General features: G+C 41.1%; 1 protein-coding gene and 2 pseudogenes across 1 annotated transcript; all 3 read right to left on the bottom strand.

Moving 5' to 3' along the window:
• Window positions 1–300: 300 nt before the first annotated feature.
• LOC133024467 (hydroperoxide isomerase ALOXE3-like) lies at window positions 301–7,951 on the bottom strand. Its single transcript, XM_061091580.1, has 14 exons — window positions 7,624–7,951; window positions 7,205–7,409; window positions 6,992–7,073; window positions 6,770–6,892; window positions 6,584–6,687; window positions 6,249–6,421; window positions 2,718–2,861; window positions 2,377–2,580; window positions 1,974–2,060; window positions 1,665–1,831; window positions 1,268–1,389; window positions 1,065–1,165; window positions 608–778; window positions 301–480 (listed from the first exon to the last, which is right to left on the bottom strand). The coding sequence occupies exons 1-14, from the start codon at window positions 7,768–7,770 to the stop codon at window positions 301–303; spliced, it is 2,010 nt and encodes a 669-aa protein (XP_060947563.1). The 5' UTR covers window positions 7,771–7,951.
• Window positions 7,952–9,140: 1,189 nt separating this feature from the next.
• LOC133024564 (F-box only protein 30-like) lies at window positions 9,141–12,317 on the bottom strand (annotated as a pseudogene).
• Window positions 12,318–14,854: 2,537 nt separating this feature from the next.
• Window positions 14,855–22,272, bottom strand: LOC133024674 (hydroperoxide isomerase ALOXE3-like; annotated as a pseudogene).
• Window positions 22,273–22,503: the final 231 nt, after the last annotated feature.

The raw sequence follows: 22,503 nt of genomic DNA on the forward strand, positions 1-22,503 counted from the left end.
AAGGAATTATTTCCTACATCCATCAAATTACACACCATTACAGGAATGGAAAAAGCTTAAACTCAATGTTAGTAAAGAGTAAAAAGTTAAATTATACATCCCCTTTTTGTGTAATAAAGTCAAAGGAATTTAAGCTATTCTTTCCTACGTCCATCAATTAAGTTGTTGCTGAACAACTACACCACAGGCCCACATAACACAAATATTTTATCAAATCATGCAACACCTACCCACAACAAAAACACCTCCCAGGATGAAATACAGTTGGTTAATGATACAGAATTGATCTCTCTGACTTTCTCAAATAGACACGCTGTTCTCAATGCGAGAAGGGAGCAGGTAGTCATAGGGAACTTCAAGCTGCGAGTTTCTCTTTGCGATTTCTTCACCGAGTTTTGACAACTCCGCTTGAAACTCCAGAATCACCTGTGTAAGCTCAGGCTCGTCAAATCTTGTCTCAGGATATTGACCCAAAGGAATCTGCCAATGACAAAGTCGAGACAGAAATATTAAAGCGGCAGAGTTTATCATGGTGGAAAAAATGACATTCTTATTCAATTATACAAGTATGAATTAATAAATGCATTAATATTTAGATAAAACTTACAACATCACTGTATTCATCTGAAAGTTGATTTATCAACACTGATATGGCGACAGTCTCTCCAACATTCGGGAGGGTCTCCATAATTGTCTCCATGCTTGACTGCCCCTTGGTGGTCGGAGGAGGTTTGTGCAATATCAAGGTGGCATTCGGCATCCAGAAGTAGTAGTCAAACTAGATGATGAGAGAAGTTTCAACATGGATGTAATGTATGATTCAACATTTTTGTATTTATGTATTATTTTATTTCATGTAGTTAGGTTTGGGAAATTTGATGTCTGAATAATTGAATCGACTGAATCTCATTAAAAGTTACAAAAAAAGTGATGTAAATGTAGGAAATGAAACCTGATAGTGGAAGAAGCAGATTCTACATCTGCCACTCGTCCCATATATTTGAAATGTGAAAACAAACCTCAGCACATATTCCAGTGTCCTAACTTATTCACTCTTGCCTCACCTGTCCATTATTGACTGCTGCGTGTTGAGCGGACACTGTGAAGATGACCATGGTGATGAATCTTATCAATTCCTCAATGCAATGAAAGCAGTGTGGGAATCCTGTCGGCAGCACCACCATCATTAGTTAATGTTTGGCATTCACAATTTGCATCGGACATTTTTTATAGACTATATGTTGTATGCAGAACATTGGTTAAATACCTGAGGCTTTGTTTCCCAAGAGGCCGTAGGTGAATATCTCACAGATCCAATCCTGCAGCTCTGTGTCTTTACAGATGTCAGCGTCTGAGGGATAGTAGTACTCCACTGCTGCCCTCACAAAGCTGGTTGATACAAAAAAATGGGATTCTGAGTAATTATGTGGAAGAATTCGGAAAAAAGAAGTGTGTAATACTCTTCCACAGGATTCACCGCCAGCTAGTGGTTGCTTTGATGACATTTTAATACAAAATGAAAAAAAAAAAATCTCAGCAGAGTATTAAAACATTAATTCCTGTCTCCTACATGCTGCACCACTTCTTTACTGAAGACAAGCTGCTCGTTGTAAAACAGATTATTGAACTTATCTACAATATTTATTACCTAAATTTAAAGTTACCTGTCTATGATGGACCACAGCTTCAATCCATCATCTCTGTAGAAGTAGTTGGGGATTGACTCCAGTCCTCGTGCAGCGATGTTCTCTGGCAGACAGACGGAGCTGTAGGTCATTTCACGGAGGGACCTCCTCATGATCTCTATCATCCCCTCAACTCCAGCTGTACTCTAATAATAAATTATCCAGAAATATTTTCCATTAGACAAATATAGCTTTGTTGTAAATCTTATAGAAATTCAGTTTTTCAACAGTTCAAGATGAATAGAATAGTCCGGCTTTGACTGTATTATATATGTGAAAGAGCCTTACTTTTTCAAACATCCCATTAGGTCCCATTAGACTGACACGGCCTCTAATGTTTATGTCAAGAGTGGACTTGAAGTGTGGAATCAACAGCTGAAGAGAAAGAGAGGAACATTTTAAATGTCAAGTTAAGATGCTAATTCAGCCAGAATGGCACAGAATCTACAACAAAAATGGGTTCTTCCCTGACCCATACTATATCCTTCACACCAACTAAATCTGTAAACAAGGAAATAAACAGCAGACAGACCATCCTGGCTGTGTTGATCAGCAAAGAGAAGACACAACCATAACAAAACAGGTCTCCCTAAACTCATGAACAAAAACCTTAAATACCAGTGAAACATCAGTCCAGATCCAAAAGAAAAACACATGTACGAGCAGAGTGATCTCTGCTGTGTCGTCGTACCTTGTAGAGGGGATGAATCACTGGGAAGCAGCGCAGAGTGGCAACAGTGTAGACCTCTCCCATGAAGTGAGTATTCATGAGGTGATGGACGGCTTCATGATCAAGTGAATCTGCGTTTTTGATAAACATCTTGGCCAGCAGCCAGTCTGTCTCCAGGTCACTTGGCAGAAAGATTGGATTCTTCTCTGAGGGCTGTTGATGCAGCTGGAATGTGACGAAAGACATTGACTTTGAAGTTTGAAGAGTGAAACAGGACTTTTGCAAAAATTAAAGAAAAACCATAAAGTAATTTGGAAAAGAATGTGATTCAATGACGACACTTGATTTTCGTATAAATATACCTGTATTGCAATTGGCATCAGTTTGTTTTCTGGGTTCAAGTAGAACAAACAGAGACCAGGAGTCACAGTTAGAGATTCTCCATTGTAGACATAAGGGGGGATTCCATCCAGCTTCTTTTGGTCATAGAGGAATATATTGCCTTTCTGTATGGGAAGGAATCAAGATGAAACACAGATTTGTAATTAATCAGTGGATCAATCAACCTTAAATCAGACCTTTCAAACTAAATTAGTGCAGTTCAAAGTGCTTTACAGTTGATAGACAAAACATAAGATGTGTTGGGGGTGAGGTCCTGAGTGACCATCAAACAATAGGTTGTAAATACTTGAGGCCTACAAGGCCCAGCTGAAACCAGTTCAACCAGTTTCAGTCTTAAGTCACACCTTCTCTAGACAGCCTGGAGCCTCACCTTGGTGGGGAAAGCATCTCCTGAACCCCACTGTGCCCCCCCCTCCAGCAGGCCCTGGTGGGGAGATGTTGCAGGCCGCTCTGCAAAAACCCAAATGAGACTCTGAAACGCCCACTGAGGTCGAATCCCCGCCCACTAAGGTCGGGACCCTGACATCTAATTGGCTGAGGGCAACACTGACCCTTGACCCCTCCTCCAGGGCGGCAGGTACCTCCCAGGTAGAACAAAACCCCTGTGCTCCCAGAAAACTGCCTCTTTTCCACGCTGCTCAAGTTGTCTTCTGACCTCAAGAGGTCTAACCACACGACTCAGTAACTAAGGAGGCGATTAGACGTTTGTTTAATATCATTTTATTTGAAGTCGTTTCATTTTCTTCTTTTATCTCAGTCAAAGTTTTATCTTGATAGGACTTTTTGCTGTCTTAACTTGAAAGACCGAAACAGGAAGTGCCCCGCTGGACGGACTCCGACACTTCCATAGACTTTTCTTTTTTCCAACGATCTACAAACGGCTTAAAACCAGCCGTCCCCTGCAGAAGCGCGACGTTCATCCCGCTGAGGAGTAAGAGGCAATCCACTCCGTTCCTGTAAAACAGCATGTTCTCCGCTGTTACAGAAGAAGACGAAGTTTCATTCCGTCAAGACAGCACGAATAATTCGCTTCCTTTTCCGGTCCAGCGGCCGAGCCCGGAGCTCCGCTCGTGAGAGAGACCACGTGATTCACTGGCCCCCGACACATTCGCGCAGACGCGCAGGCACATCGCGAGGGTTGTACAGTAAGAGACTTGATTATCTGGGCAGATACGTAGTATATTGTTTAATATTTGATTGTATTTGTTGCGAGACCGCTGAGTCTCATTGTTTAACCGGCTACTACGAGCCGCTACTTCCGGTTCATTTCCGGGTTTTGTGTTAGTGGTTGAGCGCCGCGAGGAAAGCCTCCAGCCACGCTGTTAACGTCTGTGTTAGTCTGCAGTGAGTTTACCGATCAGAACCTCAGCCCACAACGTCCGCTTGGGGCTGAGTGGTTAAATCACTGTTAATCTATCTCTGGCGTGTTTTAAGAGCTTCTTTGAACTCTCCTTGCATGCCTTCTCTCTCTCTCTCTCCTTCTAAACCGACCTATACACCCGTTCCGATCTGTATTTAGAATACAGTTCATGTAACAGTTAAATCTATATTTAAAGGGCCTGAAAACATCTGGCCGCCATTTTGAAGCCAAAGCTAAACCAGAACAAAGAATCCTTTGTTCCACCTCCTCCTTTGTGCCTCACACGTGGTCCGGCGGCCAATGGAGATTATTCATCGGTAGACCCGCCCTCAATTCTGGCTCTAAATTCATAACGAACCCGCCATTTTGTTTTGTAGTTTTAAGCCTAACATTGTCGGCCTCCATCTTGGATGTGTCGTCACTATGTGACTGCGTCATCGCCATGCCCCCCTTCTTTTTCTCACACACACACACACACACACACACACACACACACACACACACACACACACACATTTTGATAGACATAGACAGATGCACACACACACAGATACACATAGATGAATACATGTGTTTTCTTAATTGTGATAAATGCTGCTGCTGTTGTGATCTTTGAAATATGGGAGTTTGTTAAGATGATGGATCATTAAATAACACTAACTTTATTTCACACACACACACATAGAGACAGACATACATAGGTAGACCGCCGGTTTTACATGTATTGTCTGAATTGTGATAAGTGCTGCTGCTGTGTTTATCTTTGAAATATCGGAGCTTGTTAAAATGATAAATCATTGAATAACATAACTTTATTTCCCCTTTTTAATAAATACTTTTGTAATTAAAGTATCTGTAGTCTGTGATTTTTTGTGCATAAGTGTGTGAATACAGCTGGATTATGATTGCCTGTGCTCGAACTTAGAAGCCTTCACTGTTTATTAAGTAATCGTTAATATTAAAATATTGACATTATTAATTTGACATTTATCATTATGAGACTGATAATTATAGCTTGATATGTTGGTCCCTGGAAACCAGGGTGGTGCCCCCTTTCTCAATTATTAATATAGATAGTATTATTCTTAAATTGATAATTTTATTGTTTTTGACTAATTATTTTCATTATTCTTGGTTGATAACCTTATCATTGTTAATTGATAGCTTGTACTTTCTAATTGATAATTCCTATTTTCTCATTAGTGGTTTTATTGTTATTTGATTACTGATCATCTTCAATTAATAATTTAATTATTTTTGATAGATAATTTTTATTATTTTAATCATATTTCATGATTATTAATAATTAGCCAACGTCAAGTCTACTCCTATTGCACAACAGATGGTAAAAAGGAATTGAAAATAGGTAAATACATTTTAAGATTTAAAGACTAACTCATACCAAAGCAATCAATAATGGAAAAGACACCAATCAAACAAAATTAGGAAATTAAATATATGTATAATTAAACCATAAATTATAAAACACTACATTGAAGCCAAACTAAATATTAACAAATCTGAGGGGTCCTTCCCCCCAGCTTCAAAATCAACATGTATTTCAGATGCTTTGTTGGTTTTGTGGCTGTTTCACATATGTAAGCAACTAAATTTTGTAAGTATAAATTAATTCATGTTTGTCGTAGAGAAAAATCATCCATTTATCCATCCACCTATTGTGACCTCGATAAATGGTTAAATGGTTCTTGGATCCCTGTGTTTGAATGTGCTCACCAGGAGGTCTGTGACCCAGTCAACTTTAAACTCTCTGTACCAGTAACAGTATTACACATCAACACGTTCTATAATCGTTTTTAAAGTCTTTTTCAATACCAGTAGCCAGTGTAATGATTTTGAAAAGGTGTGATGTGTGCTGTCCTTTTCGGCTTCGTCACCACTGGTGAGGCAGAGTTTTAAATTAATTGTCGCTAATAAATTGTGTAGAATGTTGTTTGTTGTCTCTGCTTGTTACAAAAACATGCATTTGTCTGTCAGTGTTGCTCAAAAAGAAATGGCATCACTATGACAATAAGCCTCAAATGTTAAATTGCTGTTTTCGATCTGAATCAATGATTCAAGGATTGAGGATTGAGGATGAGAAAAGATTATTTAATTTTCTCTTCTTTCTTACCGCAATTTCCCTCCTCAGACTGTTGCCCTCATCCAGGAACGGCTTCACCATCTCCTCTGTGACAGGGAAGTTTTGGGGAAGCTCTGAGCAGCGCTTGATCAAAGTGGGGTTGATTCCGTTCAGAAACTGGGATCCGTAAAAGTCATCCTCCTTCCAGTGCTCTGCAACGTACTCTGAAAAAAACGTCAGGTATTAGACCACTGAACTTCTGGTCAGTAAGACAACCTCTACCTACTGAGCCACAGCCACCTCTGATTTGTGAAACCAGAGAGGACATGACATTTCTGTTGAGGAAGTCTATGATCTAATCTGAAGTACTGGAAAATAGGAAATACCTGACATTGGTGTCTTTTTGAAGTTAAAGAGTTTTTTCAGGTGGTCGACAGTTTCCCATTTTTTGATGGATCCGACCATTCCCTTAAATTTGAACTTCAATCCACTTATTTAAGACAAGAGAAAAAAAGAGCGTGAGTATATTGGAACCTGTTTGTGTTGTAAATCTTTATCTACAGTTGACCCACAGTCGTTTGGTTGTGTTTTGCATTTCGTCCAGTTTGGCCTTAGAGAAGCGGATTTCAGATGGGAGCTCAGACTCATGTTCAAAACTGCTAATGTGGAGTAGTCCTTCAGCGAGAGGCTTCCACCTGAAAAAAATCAATGAACAACGTTACATAAATGTAAATTGTCTCAAAGCGGATCTGCCTGGATCTTTAGGTACAGGACCTACTGTGCTGCACACTTACTGGTACAAGCTCTTTTGAAGTGTCAACTCTTTTTTCCGGTGCTCAATCAACAGGGGATGGTCGTCCTCAAAAAACTTCATGGCTGCGAGGTGAAAAGAACGTTACAGCAGTCAAATTTCAACTGTCATAAAATGTGAAAATTTAATCTCCCCCCAAAATATATAATCTTTAATAAAAAAGATCTGTAAAATGAATAATAATATAATATCAGACCTCTTCCTCCTCTCAGCTCCACATACTCTCCACTGGAAATCCATCTGTGACAGGGGAAGAGAATGGCGTCTCCCTCTGGAGTCGTCACCTCTATGGTGGAGCAGTACCACTCGTCTTCTAGGGTAAAGAGACGGGGATTCTTCTCCACCTTGACCAGCAGAACTTTCCCCAGAGATGAACTGGTTTTCACGGTGTAGGTCCCAATCTGGAAGTAAGAGTTAATGTAAATATAAACAGTAAAGTAAGTGCGACATCTGTTGAAAAGGGCTGGGTTTAATGTTACACAGATATAGGCAAACATGGCAACTGGCTGGTGAAAGTGGGACAAACACCACACCTTGAGTAAACCTACGAAACAAAACAAGTGGGTGAAATTTGCTTGTTTTTTAGAGAGTGTCGTGCAGGTGGATTTAACTTACTTTCCCGGTGCAGAGGTCTTTGCCAAAGTTGTCCAGATCAGTTTTCTCACTCTCTCCGTCACTTCCAATTAGAGTGACAGAAACATGATCCCATGTTCCTGCACTTGGCATGTCACCTGTTGACACCTGTAGCTTGTACTCAGCCATGGTCACTCAGTGGATCCGGTCCAGACTTTCCCTCTCTGTGCTCTGTTTTCTTGTTCTCTGCCACTTCTCCTCACAACCCTCCAACCTTTTTCTGACTTTTACAAGACCACAGCTCTATTTGTCATTCACAATAGTTCAGTCAGACAACACACCATCTAACGTTCATGGCACCAGAACAGGTTTAGTGTTTGGCATCTAGGCTCCAACTTAATCCCTCCCCCATATGGTTGCACAGGAAGGATGGGAGTGATGAGCAAATACTTGTAACCCTCTTGTAGCCTACAGGTGGATGCTGGGGTGGTGGAGGGGCTGAAGCAACTGGAGGCAATACTGCAGCAGCAGAGCGAGCAAAGGGGATGATGGGAAATTTCTCTCTGCTTAAATATTTGTATTATAGATGGTTGTGGAGAGTGAGGAATGTCACATGATTGGAGCAGCGCAGCTTGATTGGCAGCCTGAACTAGCGCGCAGGCCACGGTCCAAAGGTGGTGGAGCCTGTGTTTCTGTTTTTTTTTCGTCAGCTTGAAGTCCTTTACACCAGGATATGACACTTATTTGCTAAGGTTTGTCCTGTCGCTGTGTCTGCACTAGTTCACATCTGTTTACATGTGTTAACTCAAAAGTACTGACTTTGTACTCAAAGACCGGACTCCTCTGATAAGGTGAGATGTGGCCTTTTGGCAAGGCGGTTTCCAGAAACTTTTGGGTCTTTAAGTGACCTGCATGGGGACCCTACTCAACCATTATTTATTGTGTAATCAGCCACTCTCGGGGTTGAATCAGGTCAGGGCCTCAGGTAATGACCTGATTTGCATTCAACGCTGCAACTTTCCTTCCTGGTACTGATAATAATAGGGTTGGTCATGCTGGGAACTGGCACACTAACCTAACCTGGTGTTGTTATCATTAACACTCCTTTCTTGCAGTGAAATACAAATAGCAATAAAGAATCAATGCATTCTAACTGGCCTGTGGAGAGTTAAGGTAAATACTTTACTTTATTGATTCAATTTCTGGGAAAGTCTATAGATTAAAGTAATGGCATATTAATTGTTTCATCTTCTTAATGCTCACCTGTAGAGGAGTCACCTGCGGCGCATCCGATACCTTTGAGCCCTCTCGATCTCTATGTGGTGATTTTTCCCACGCTCAATATGAAGCGGTGTGAGAAGTGTGACAAACTTAATCAGACAAGTCCAACTGTGCCCGGACACAGCTGCTGGATGTTCAAAATCGCCTCATCGATCGAATGCATTTCTCTCCTAGATATCAGATTTCTAGGAATGCAAGAATCTTCCAGGAAAATCTGTGATAACGTAGACAAAACCCTGCCTGAACGATAACCGGAGGAAGCTTCAAGAAAACATGTAGAAGGCTGAAAAGATTTTATTGAATGGTAGCAAATCACATGCATTTATGGAGCTATCCTCATATTAATATCCATCTATTTGACTCTGTCCTACAGACGCAGACTTGCATTGGGGTTGACATCATAAATCGGGATCAGTAAGACGAGAAAGAGGAGACACAAGTAAATCTTGTACAGTGCTGGCATAACTTTCTGTCACACAGAAATAATGCAATAACCAATAACCTGCTTTTTCTTCAAGGCTACAACTTGACGACCAGACAGTGGAAACTTTTAAATCTCTTTTCATTACATCAAATAGAATAATATAAATCTACTGTGCGTATTTGTCTTCAAGAAAATAGACTTTATCTCACCAGGTGCATATTCAGCAAAAAACTCATGCAAAGCTACAAGGTTAATATGTATTTTTCGTCAACGTGGGAATTGCCCACAAACACGTTGTGACAGGTAAAGTGTTATTTCATTCATTAAGGCTTCTTCATATCTATTGTGTAATGCAGGAAGAGTTCATTGCTTATTCAAAACTGAAAAACGTTGAAATTGCACCATCCACGTAATACTACAGTGATTCTGCGGGCGGTCAGCCCCATTTGGTCAGGTGTACACGGGACGCAGGACACGACGCAGCGATGGTCCGTCGCGTGTGGTGCACATGGCAGGAAGGGGGATGGGCTCCGTCTTGTGCTCCACCGTGTTGTAGTGGCACTTCTTCAGGTGGTCCGACATGCTGGGGAGATCGGTGAAACCCCAGGACGACACGGGGCTGAAGGCAGTGCTGAATCTCCACACCTGAAACAGTGAATAGAAAAGGATGTTTGGGTGAAGAGGGGCACTACGTTGATTGATTGCAGATTTATTTGTGTGTTTTAAACAACTCGTTCTTAACTTTACTCGTAACAAGCCTTAGAGGTGGTGGTATGCAGATTTTAATGCCTATGGATAGAGCCCTACTTTCCTGAGTAACTAGCTGCTGGCTTATACATCAAACAGACAACAATGGAATTAATCTTCTTGGCACAAAAATAAATTATCACTTTTCCTTTATAAATTTAACTGTATAACTCTATGAGATGTGGTCACAAATAATTCGTATTCATAGTATGATTTGGGCTATTGGCAGCTATTTGGAATGTTTCCACTTGCAGAAGCACACACATCTTTGTGACGAGTTTAAGTAATTTAGAGAGAGTTCATGTTTACAGATGTAGTTTTCTACTCACTCTATTTTTGATCTGCCATGACACAGTGCCATGAGCACCAGTTCCTTGTCCCCGCTCCCACTGGAGCTCCACTATACCCCTGGTCTGCAGGAGACTGGCACACACCTCCCTCATAGTCCGGGAAACCAGTGACAGCTGACACAGGCTGAAACTGTCCAGGAACCCAGCTATGTGCCAAAATATCTCATTGGGAAGCCCGCTAAATTGGTCAGACTGGGAGTCATTTGGAAGTTTGGCCCTCGGGCAAGGCTGAACCCCGAAGGACCTCAGGTGTCTGTCGTGAACCACCTTGGCCCCCTGGGTGGATGGGTAAAACCTCCGTTGGGAAAATGTGCAGCCATAATAGGCTAGTGGACAGCGGTGCTCCATCCAACCATTGAGACCAGCATGTATGTCACCGTGGACATTGGTGAAATGGGAAGAAAACTGGTCCCGGCGGAATGACTGGCCACAGACGAAGGGGAACATGTGTTGGTAGCGGGGGTTTGAAGGGAGGTAACGGTTATGTGGGACCGCCTCCACCTCCAGAGCTTCCAGGACAAGTCCGAGGCGGAGGGTGCGGAAAGGGCTTGGGTAGGCGAGCTGGGGGGCAGCATGATCACAGGCAGATGCAGAGGCCATGTCACCCACTCTCGTGTTTGTTACCAAGATTGCTGCGGGGAAAGTGAACGTCTGTGTGCCAAAGTTGACGCAGTAGCCATCAACATAGACTGTGTCAGAGATCCTCCTACACTCCCTAGACTCTTCTAAGCAGAAGAGCAGTGCTGCTGTGATCAAATCAATCTCTCCTAGACCCATTGGGTCGTCATCCTGCTCCAGATCAGAGGTATCCACTGCCTTGTCCTCCATTTTGGGTCGCAATCTATATGATGACCTGTCTGGTTGGAAACCTATCCGTCCATTTGGTAACGGATATTGGCTCTGACCTCTGAAATACTGGTAGTTGTGGAACCTCCGCTCAGACACATGGCTTTCTAATAGGACTAGCCCCCTGTCTTCCAGGACCACGTGACCAGCCCTCTGTGCAAAACCTGGGCTGACATGCAGTGGAGACAACATTTGAGGAGACGCTGCCTCCTGAGAAACACCAGCATTCATGGCACCTTGCACCTCAGCAGAAGAAGCTGCATCTTAACAGGCCCATATTGCTCCTGACTGAGGTCCCTTTGTTTTAGGAGCGCAGTTTCCACTTGAACAGCTAGAACAAACACTTTTCTCCTCCATCTCTCTTTTCATCACACCGTCAGCCTCTGCTTTGGCTTCTTGTCCATTCTGAAGGTCTGTGCTGCTGCTCGATCTACTCTCCTGCCCAGCAGCTCCTCTGTTTACACACACTGAGCTGCTATCAACAGAACCAGCACTGCTAACAAAGTCTAAAGCAGCAGCTAAACTTCTTGCAGTCTCAACTGTGGCCTCATACAGTTTACCGAAGTGCTCCGAACCTGGGGCAGGCGCTGGCGAGTTCTTTACCTTGGTCTCCTTACCAACTGGAACAAGTGTCCCTCTGCAGTAGGTGCCATGGAAATCACCTTGAGGGACTCTAGGAGTGTACGCTGATCCTAAAGAGCGAGTGCCATGTCCAACTGCTCCACCTCCTCCACCCCGCGACTAAGGCTCTCATAGGAGGTATAGTCCAGGCAGCTAATGGGCCATCTGTTCCACTCCATAGTACAGCACACCACACCGGCCGGACACACTTCGAGGTGTCCATACATTTGGTTGCGAACCAGCATGGCGGAGCAGCCATAGCCACTGTTCAGACAGGGGACCCTCAGTAGTCGGCAAAGAAGATGGTGCACGCCAGCTTTGCGGGAGTGAAATACTGCCCCACACACATCAGGACATGAGATGAGATCACAAGAAACGCCTGGTTCAGGTCTGACCATGCACCTCTGGTTGACACAGGAGATGCAGTGAATATGATCCTTCTCCATCTTCAGAGCTGAGGGTGTGGAGAGCTCCTGAATGGGACTGCGACCAAATCCACCGTCCTGCTAAATAAATGGAAAGGGAAAACAATTTAATGCCAAAGTACTGAACATGAATATTGTCAAATATCTATTTCTAAAAGTATTCTCCTTACACTTTATTTGAATTAATATGAGATTAAAACCATGAAATGGTTTAAAACAGCTTTGGGCCTGTCTTGTATGGCTGCTGTCATTATGTTTAACCACTAGATGTCAGTGTCAACCTTGTTAGGAAGTATCCCAGCTTGATATGAAAGAGGTCACAACCTTTCATGTGGATAAAACAGATTCCTCTCTTAACTTCATACTCAGAATGTAATGGGTATCGATTCAGTTGTGTGTTCACACTTGGAAAATGACAAAGTACCCAAAGCAGTTGTGTGGGAATCTAAAAACACATAATGATGATGCAATCCCGAGAAAGAGCATAACAGGTGGTGCGCGCGACCAGGGGGAGGAAATGTGAGGCGGAAATTATGTTGAATTGAATTTTGAAAAAATGTCACGAAAAAGATTTTTTATTGCACATCAGAAATTCCTGAATGTAATGTGAATTGAATGTTCATGTGTATGTTATGTAAATACACATGTTGAACTGTGCCCATTTTGTTGGGGCGGGGACTATCGAGTGTCACACCCAGGTTCCAAGAAGTCTTGGTAGGGGCTACCACGGAGTTGTCAAAGGTAATAGTCAGGTCGTGGGCAGGAGAGCCATTCCTTGGAAGGAAAAGTAGTTCAGACTTGTCAATGTTAATTTTCAGATGGCTAACCTGATATTATTACCATTCACATTCTTTCTTGCATTGAAATACACATAGCAATAAAGTATCAATGAATTCTAACTGGCCTGTGGAGAGTTACGAGTTAATGCCGCTGTATGAGTGATGTAGAACGCACATATATGCACTGTATGAGTGTTTGTGCGCGTGGTTAGACTATATTGTAAAGCCCTTTGAGTGGTATATCAATACAGACCTATATCCATTTTAGCTTTGATTAATGGAAAAATACGATTTGCTTGTGAATTCACAATGAACTTAACATAGTAGTGATTTGACTGAATAGATATTTTTTCCTTGAGCCCAATTCATATTGACTCCTCTAATATCTCTGCAACACATGTTGATTCATCGATTCACATTTTCATTTTGGACTCACAGCAGTCATACACCATGTACACCATGTTCTGTACACGCCATTAAAAGGTAGAAAGAAATTGAATACACAGTATATGAATAATTATAAACACAGTGAACAGAGTATATACAGTATCACAATGTAGACATTTTTACATGCAATGAAATATTTGATACATCGAAGAGTTACTTTTACTACAAAACTCCATTGATATTTAATAGAAGATGTGCAGTGAAGTCAAAGAGCCAGGTTGCTGAATTGAACGTCGTGTGCGGGCTTCATGTGCACCGCTCTGTCCTGGTCCCACCGACCCATCTCCTCCCGAGAGCCCAGGACCAAGAGCTGCACGTCCGCACTGTCCAGAGCCAGAATGACCCCAAATCTGAACAACATGCTCAAGGGTGTTTAACACGGCACGGTTATTTTAGCCCCTGTTAGATTATAGCGCGGTTAGTATTCAGTGTAGTCCATAGTGTTTGGTGTCGTCTAAATATAACACACAAATGTTTGTAATTCTATCTTAGTGAGGACACAGATTGGTATAGTGCATTTCCTGGCCCCTTATCCTAACCAAAATGTCCTCTTGTACCCAAAGTGACATCACTTTATCCAAAATGTCATCTTCCCCAACATGTCTTCAGTTTCTACAACATGTCTTAATTTCCCCCAACATGTCGTCACTTTGCCCAACATGTCTCAGCTTTATCCAACATGTCTGCAGTGTCCCAATGTTTCCTAACTTTCCCCAAAGTGTCCCTTGCTCCCCAACATGTCTTTACTTCCCCCAACATGTCGTCACTTTGCCCAGCATGTCTGCACTGTCCCAATGTTTCCTAACTTTCCCCAATATGTCCCCACTGTCCCAAAGTGTCCTCACCATCCCAAAATGTCAGATGCATCTCTGTCCAGTTGTATTTATTATAAAGAGCCCTAACATAATGGTTTCAACATGTGCATCAGTCATGCACTTGAATTGATAAATCACACATGATGTTATCATGTTATAAAACTGAAGGGACGTTGCAAATATGACCGTGTGATGGAAATTCATCTTGAGATTTGAAATAATGAGATTCTCAGACTGGAGTTGCCTTTGAGTCTTTTTAATAGGAAGCTCTGCAGAGGTTACACAACAAGCTAGGGTGCTCAAAGTTGAACTGCCTCAAAGTCCTAAAAAGCCAGTACTTATACACAGAGGCGTTTCAGAAAACATAACATGAAAAAATGACATGAAACCATCAATTAAGTTGTTGCTGAACAACCACACCACAGACCTACATAACACAAATATTTTATCAAATCATGCAACACCTACCCACAACAAAAACACCTCCCAGGATGAAATACAGTTGGTTAATGATACAGAATTGATCTCTCTGACTTTCTCAAATAGACACGCTGTTCTCAATGCGAGAAGGGAGCAGGTAGTCATAGGAAAATTCAAGCTGCGAGTTTCTCTTTGCGATTTTTTCACCGAGTTTTGACAAGTCCGCTTGAAACTCCAGAATCACCTGTGTTAGCTCAGGCTCGTCAAATCTTTTCTCAGGATATTGACCCAAAGGAATCTGCCAATGACAAAGTCGAGACAGAAATATTAAAGCGGCTTATCATTAAGTTTATCATGGTGGAAAAAATGACAAATTCTTATTCAATTATACAAGTATGGATTAACAAATGCATTAATATTTAAATAAAACTTACAGCACCACTGTATTTGCCTGAAAGTATATTTATCAACACTGATATGGCAACAGTCTCTCCAACATTCGGGAGGGTCTCCATTATTGTCTCCATGCTTGACTGCCCCTTGGTGGTCGGAGGAGGTTTGTTCAATAGCAATGTGGCATTCGGCGTCCAGAAGTAGTAGTCAAACTAGATGATGAGAGAAGTTTCAACATGCATGTAATGTATGATTAAACATTTTTGTATTGATGCATTATTTTATTTCATGTAGTTAGGTTGTGGCAAATGTGATGTCAAAATAATTGAATCGGATGAATCTCATTAAAAAAATACATGTAAGTGATGTAAATGTGGGAAATTAAACCTCATGGTTGAAGAAGCAGATTACACATCTGCCCCACGTCCCATATACTTTAAATGTGAAAACAAACCTCAGTACATATTCCAGTGTCCTAACTTTTTCACTCTTGCCTCACCTGTCCATTATTGACTGCTGCGTGTTGAGCCGACACTGTGAAGATGACCATGGTGATGAATCTTATCAAGTCCTCAATGGAATGAAAGCAGTGTGGGAATCCTGTCGGCGGCACCACCATCATTAGTTAATGTTTGGCATTCAGAATTTGCATTGGACATTGGACTATATGTTGTATACAGAACACGGGTTAAAAACCTGAGGCATAGTTTCCCAAGTGGCCGTAGGTGAATATCTCACAGATCCAATCCTGCAGCTCTGTGTCTTTACAGACGTCAGCGTCTGAGGGATAGTAGTACTCCACTGCTGCCCTCACAAAGCTGGTTAACACAAAACAATAGAATTCTGAGTTATTATGTGGAAGAATGTGGAAAAAAGAAGTCCCTATCAAAACCCACAGACTGAATTTAAACATGGACATCATGACAGCTCCCCAAAAGTGAAGCCAAGGCATCTCAATCGACACCTGGAGTTTCTCCAACCAGCCACCTAGTGAAAAGTATGTAAAATTCTTCCACAGGATTCACCACCAGCTAGTGGCTGCTTTGATGACATTTCTAATACAAAAATAAAAACAAAACAAATTCAGCAGTATGTAAATACATGTATTCCTGTCTCATACATGCTGCACCACTTCTTTACTGAACTCAAGCTGCTGATTGTAAAACAGATCAGTGAACTTATCTGCAATATTTATTACCTAAATTTGAAGTTACCTGTTGATGATGGACCACAGCTTCAATCCATCATCTCTGTAGTAGTAGTTGGGGATTGACTCCAGTCCTCGTGCAGCGATGTTCTCTGGCAGACAGACGGAGCTGTAGGTCATTTCACGGAGGGACCTCCTCATGATCTCTATCATCCCTTCAATTCCAGTTGTACTCTAATAATAAATTATTCAGAAATATGTACGATTAGACAAATATACCTTTGTTGTGAATCTCATAGAAATTCAGTTTTTCAACAGATCAAGATGAATAGAATTGTCCGGCTTTGTTTTACATGTGTGAAAGAGCCTTACTATTTCAAGCTTCCCATTAGGTCCAACCAGACTTGTACGGGCTCCAACGTTTATGTCGAAAGTAGACTTGAAGTGTGGAATCAACAGCTAAAGAGAAAGAGGGGAAAATTTTAAACGTCAAGTTAAGATGCTAATTTCAGCCAGAATGGCACAGAATCTACAACAACTAATGGGTTCTTCCCTTACCCATACTATATCCTTCTCACCAACTTAATCTGTTCTGTAGTTTTTGTGATATATATTTATAACAAACAAGGAAATAAACAGCAACACGCCCTGGCTGTGTTGATCAGCAAAGAGAAGACAAAACCATAACAAAACAGGTTTCCCTCAACTCATGAACAAAAACCTTAAATACCAGTCAAACATCAGTTCAGATCCAAAAGAAAAACACACTGAGGAGCAGAGTGATCTCAGCTGTGTCGTCAAACCTTGTAGAGGGGATGAATCACAGGGAAGCAGCGCAGAGTGGCAACACTGTAGACCTCTCCCATGAAGTGAGTATTCATGAGGTGATGGACGGCTTCATGATCAAGTGAATCTGCGTTTTTGATAAACATCTTGGCCAGCAGTCGGTCTCCAGGTCACTGGGCAGAAAGATGGGATTCTTCTCTGAGGGCTGTTGATGCAGCTGGAATGTGATGACAAAATATTGACTTTTAAATTCTTGAAAAGTGAAACAGACTATTGAAAAAATGCAGTGATGCCGGTAACGCGCTACTTAGTAACGCGTTACTATAATCTGACTACTTTTTTCAGTAACGAGTAATCTAACGCGTTACTATTTCCAAACCAGTAATCAGATTAAAGTTACTTGTCCAAGTCACTGTGCGTTACTATTTTGTCAATAGTAAAATATATATTTGATTTCGTGCCGCGGATGGGGGAGCAGCCGCCCTCCGCTCCGCGCAGCCGGAGGCTCGGTGTGCGGCCCGCCGCGACGTATTTTTGGGGGGGGGGGGTCCTCGTCCGCTGCGCCTCACGGTGTCTCTGGTGCGGGGGCTTCCTCTCTCTTGGACCGAGGGGTTGTGTCCGTCGCCGGTGCGGAAGGCGGGCCGTCGTAGGGGACCGGTCGGCGGCGGCGACTCTGGCCGCGTGCCGGGCCCTTCTCGCGGATCACCTAAGCTACGTCGCCCGCTCCGTTCCCCCCCCCGGCGGTGCACCTCGGCCGGCGCCTAGCAGCTGACTGAGACCTGGTGCAGACCACTCGCCCCACTCCACTGTTTCACTCATTACATGCGATAACAACATAAGATTAGTCCAAAGTTACACATGTAGACATGATATCAGCCTACATGTGGTTTTATGCTCTTGTTTTGTAAAACCACTCCTTGCTTCTCTAATGCTGTGAACAACAGGTACAATGTTCATAAAACATGTTGAAAAGAATTTAATAGTTACATTTATAACCAATGTATAAATAGTAAGTTTTGCCATTACAGTGTTAACAGTTAAATATGTCAGGTCAAGAAAGACTGTCTTAATTTTATTTTAGAAAAACAAGTATTTATGTCAAGTGAAGTCAAGAAATACTGTCTTTATTTTATTTTTTATTGTTTTATAAAAAAAAGAAGTATTTAAGTTAAGTTAATTCAAGGAAGACTTTTGTTTTTATAAAAACATGTATTTTTTCAAGAATTAGTTTTTAAGTTACATTGTACATTGTTGTTGTGTACATTGCTGTTAAAAATCCACTAATAAAGTGACTGTTGGCAAAACCGGTTGTCATTTTTATGTTGAGCCGGCGGGGGTGTTGTCAGCAGCTGCGAAATGTAACTAAGAAAGTAACTAGTAATCTAACTTAGTTACTTTTAAAATCAAGTAGTCTGTAAAGTAACTAAACTACTTTTAAAATCAAGTAGTCTGTAAAGTAACTGAGTTACTTTTTCAAAGTAACTGTGGCAACCCTGAAAAAATGTAATACAAATAATAATGCAATGTGGAAAATAATATGATTCAATGAGCACACTCGATTTTCATCTAGATATACCTGTATTGTAATTGGCATCAGTTTAATTTCTGGGTTCAAGTAGAACAAACAGAGACCAGAAGTCACAGTCAGAGATTCTCCATTGTAGACATGAGGGGGGATTCCATCCAGCTTCTTTTGGTCATAGAGAAATATATATTGCCTTTCTGTATGGGAAGGAATCAAGATGCAACACAGATTTGTAATCAATCAATGGACCAATCAACCTTAAATCAGACCTTTCAAACTAAACAAATTCAAAGTGCTTTACAGGTGATTGACAAAACATAGGATGGTATAAATGAATTGAAAAGAAGTACAAAGATGTTATTTTAAAGACTTAAAGATTTAAAGACTAATGCATACCAAAGCAATCAATATTGGAAAAGACAGCAATCAAACAAAGTTAAGAAATTAAATATATAAAATGTAACCATAAATTATAAAACACTACATTAAAGCCAAACTAATTATCAACAAATCTGAGGGGTCTTTCCCCCCGCTTCAAAAACCACATGCATTTCAGGTGCTTTGTTGGTTTTGTGGATGTTTCACATATGTAAGCAACTTAATTTATATTTTATTTATTTTATAATTTTTGTTTCTATGAATTAATAACAGTTGTTTATCTTCCATCCACCTATTGTGACCTTGATAAATGGTTAAATGGTTCTTGGATCCCTGTGTTTGAAAGTGCTCCCCAGTAAGTCTGTGACCCAGTCAACTTTAAACTATCTGTACCAGTAACAGTATTACACATTCACACATTCTATAGTCTTTTTCAATACTAACAGGTAGCCAGTGTAAAGACTTAAAAAAGATGTGATGTGTACTGCCCTTTTGGGCTTTGTCACCACTGGTGAGGCAGAGTTTTAAATTAATTGTCGCTAATAAATTGTGTTCGATGTTGTTTGTTGTCTCTGCTTGTTACAAAAACATGCATTTGTCTCTCAATGTTGCTCAAAGAGAAATTGCATCACGATAACAAATGTTAAATTGCTGTTTTAGATCTGAATCAATGATTCAAGGATTGAGGATGAGAAAAGATTATTTAATTTTCTCTTCTTTCTTACCACAATTTCCCTCCGCAGACTGCTGCCCTCAGCCAGGAACGGCTTCACCATCTCCTCTGTGACAGGGAAGTTTTGGGGAAGCTCTGAGCAGCGCTTGATCAAAGTGGGGTTGATTCCGTTCAGAAACTGGTATCCGTAAAAGTCATCTTCCTTCCAGTGCTCTGCAACGTACTCTGAAAAAAAAGAAACAGAGATATAAGGTTTAATCTGCTCAGGTTTGATGTACGACATGATCCTATTCATATAAAATTCATGTTTTTTTTAATGTGTATAAAAAAACAGAAGACATAAGTTTTTATTTCACGAAAAAGAAGAAAATGTTTTCAACATTATCAGCTGATTTCAATAGATTTCCTTGTTGAAATTTGAGATACAACAACCATAACAAGGGATGTGGAATGATGCATTTGCCTGTGGGAAAATAAACTGTCGTTAGATGTTTACTTAACAATTTCAATTATTTAATGCTCGATAACTATGACAATGTTATATATACATATATACTGTATTCAATTTTCTTTTTTCAGTGCACCTAAATACAACTGTTCATAATATAAATGTTTGTCACATCGTAGGTGCATTATTTTTCATGATATCGGGCAGTATGTTGGAAACATTTACCCTGTATATTATAACGTATGAATAATTGTTTTTACTTTGGATGTAGGCTTAGTCAATTAACATGTGTGGTTTACAGCAATGAGTCCATATATAGGCTGTATAATATCAGCCTTGGAGATTTAAATGATTACCAATCTGCCAATTTCTGTTAGATCACTTGTGAACTGATAATTGTGTTTCCCACATCCTAACATGTATCCACTTGTTACTGTATTTCTACAGCGATTCTCCAGTCACATTCACAGCCACCAGACGCCAGGTAATAGACCTCCGATCTTCTGATTAGTAAGACAACCTCAACCCCCTGAGCCACAGCCACCTCTGATTTGTGAAACCAGAGAGGAAAAGACATTTCTGTGGAGGAAATCTATGATCTAATCTGAAGTACTGGAAAATAGGAAATACCTGACATTGGTGTCTTTTGCAATTTAAAGAGTCTTTTCAGGTCGTCAAGATTTTTCCATTTTTCAGGTGGATCCGACCATTCCCTCAGAGTGGAATTTCATTCCACTTATTTATGACAAGCGAAAAGGGAAAGAGAAAAAAAGAGCGTGAGTATATTGGAACCAGTTTGTGTTGAAAATTTGTATTTACAGTTGACCCACAGTTGTTTGTTTGCGTCTTCAATTTTGTCCACTTTGGCCTTAGAGAAGCGGATTTCAGCTGGTAGTTCAGACGCATGTTCAAAACTGCTAGTGTGGAGTAGTCCTTCAGCTAGAGGCTTCCACCTGAAAAAAAATTACTCGCATGAACAAAGTTACATAAAAGTAAATTGTCTCAAAGCGGACATGCCTGGATCTTTAGGTACAGGACGTACTGTGCTGCACACTTACTGGTACAAGCTCTTTCGAAGTGTCAGCTCTTTTTTCCGATGTTCAATCAACAGCGGCTGGTCATCCTCAAAATACTTCATGGCTGAGAAGTGAAAAGAACGTTAAGGAAGACAAATTTCAAATGTCAAAAAATTTGAGGATTTAATATATCCAAAAAAATATAGAATGTTTAATAAAAAAGATCTATAAAATGAATTATAATGAAATATCAGACCTCTCCCTCCTCTCAGCTCCACATACTCTCCCCTGGAAATCCATCTGTGACAGGGGAAGAGAATGGCAACTCCCTCTGGAGTAGTCACCTCTATGGTGGAGCAGTACCACTCGTCTTCTTGGAAATGGAGAAAGGGATCCTTATCCACTTTGACCAGCAGAAGTTTCCCAAGAGACGAACTGGTTTTCACCGTGTAGGTCCCGGTCTGGAAGTAAGAGTTAATGTAAATATAAACAGTGAAGTAAGTGTGACATTGTTGAAAAGGGTTGGGTTTGATGTTATCAGTCTCACAAGCGTTTCCCAGTACACAGAGATAGACAAACATGGCAGCTGGCTGGTGAAAGTGGGACAACCACCACACCGAAACAAAACAAGAGGTTGAAATTTGCTGAAACATGGTAGATTTTTTCAGATGATAGATGTGATCCACAAAAATGTAATTGATTTGTTCTAGCAGAAATCTGCTCATCTTAACTGAAAAATTGGTGTTGATCAAATTTTGATTAGGTAGAAACTATGTCAAATAAAATAAGGAATGATTCAAATAGACAGAAAAATCTGGACCAAGGAGAAAGCGAACCAGTAGAAATGGGCCTTTATGAGAGATTTAAAAGAGTATAAGGAGTTTGTTGGACTGACCACCTCAAGGATATTGATCCAGAGAGTGGAAGGAAGCCCTGACAGGAAAGGCCTGGTCACCTTGTGGATGTAATATCCTTTAGTATGTTAATACATTTTAGAGTGTCGTGTAGGTGGATTTAACTTACTTTCCCGGTGCAGAAGTCTCTACCCCAGTTGTCCAGATCAGTTTTCTCACTCTCTCCGTCACTTCCAATTAGAGTGACAGAAACATGATCCCATGTTCCTGCACTTGGCATGTCACCTGTTGACACCTGAAGCTTGTACTCAGCCATGGTCACTCAATGGATCCGGTCCAGAAGAACTAACAAAATACCGGGTCCAGATTTTCCCTCTCTGTGCTCTGTTTTCTTGATCTCTGCCTCTTCTCCTCACAACCCTCCACCCTATTTAAGATCTTTACAAGACCACACCTCTTTTGGTCATTAAAATAAGTTCAGTCAGACAACTCACAATCTGACGTTTATTGCAACAGAACAGGTTTAGTGTTTGGCATCTAGGCTCCA

Source organism: Limanda limanda, chromosome 18, assembly GCF_963576545.1.
Source record: "Limanda limanda chromosome 18, fLimLim1.1, whole genome shotgun sequence".
In the NCBI taxonomy this organism is placed as follows: Eukaryota; Metazoa; Chordata; class Actinopteri; order Pleuronectiformes; family Pleuronectidae; genus Limanda; species Limanda limanda.

Excerpts from the sequence above, each read along its gene's own strand:
- LOC133024467 (XM_061091580.1), bottom strand. The coding sequence starts at position 7,770 with ATGGCTGAGTACAAGCTACAGGTGTCAACAGGTGACATGCCAAGTGCA. Across the intron at positions 2,581-2,717 it reads TGATGCCAATTGCAATACAG|CTGCATCAACAGCCCTCAGA; the intron begins GTATATTTATAC and ends GTCACATTCCAG. Across the intron at positions 481-607 it reads CAGATGAATACAGTGATGTT|ATTCCTTTGGGTCAATATCC; the intron begins GTAAGTTTTATC and ends TGTCATTGGCAG.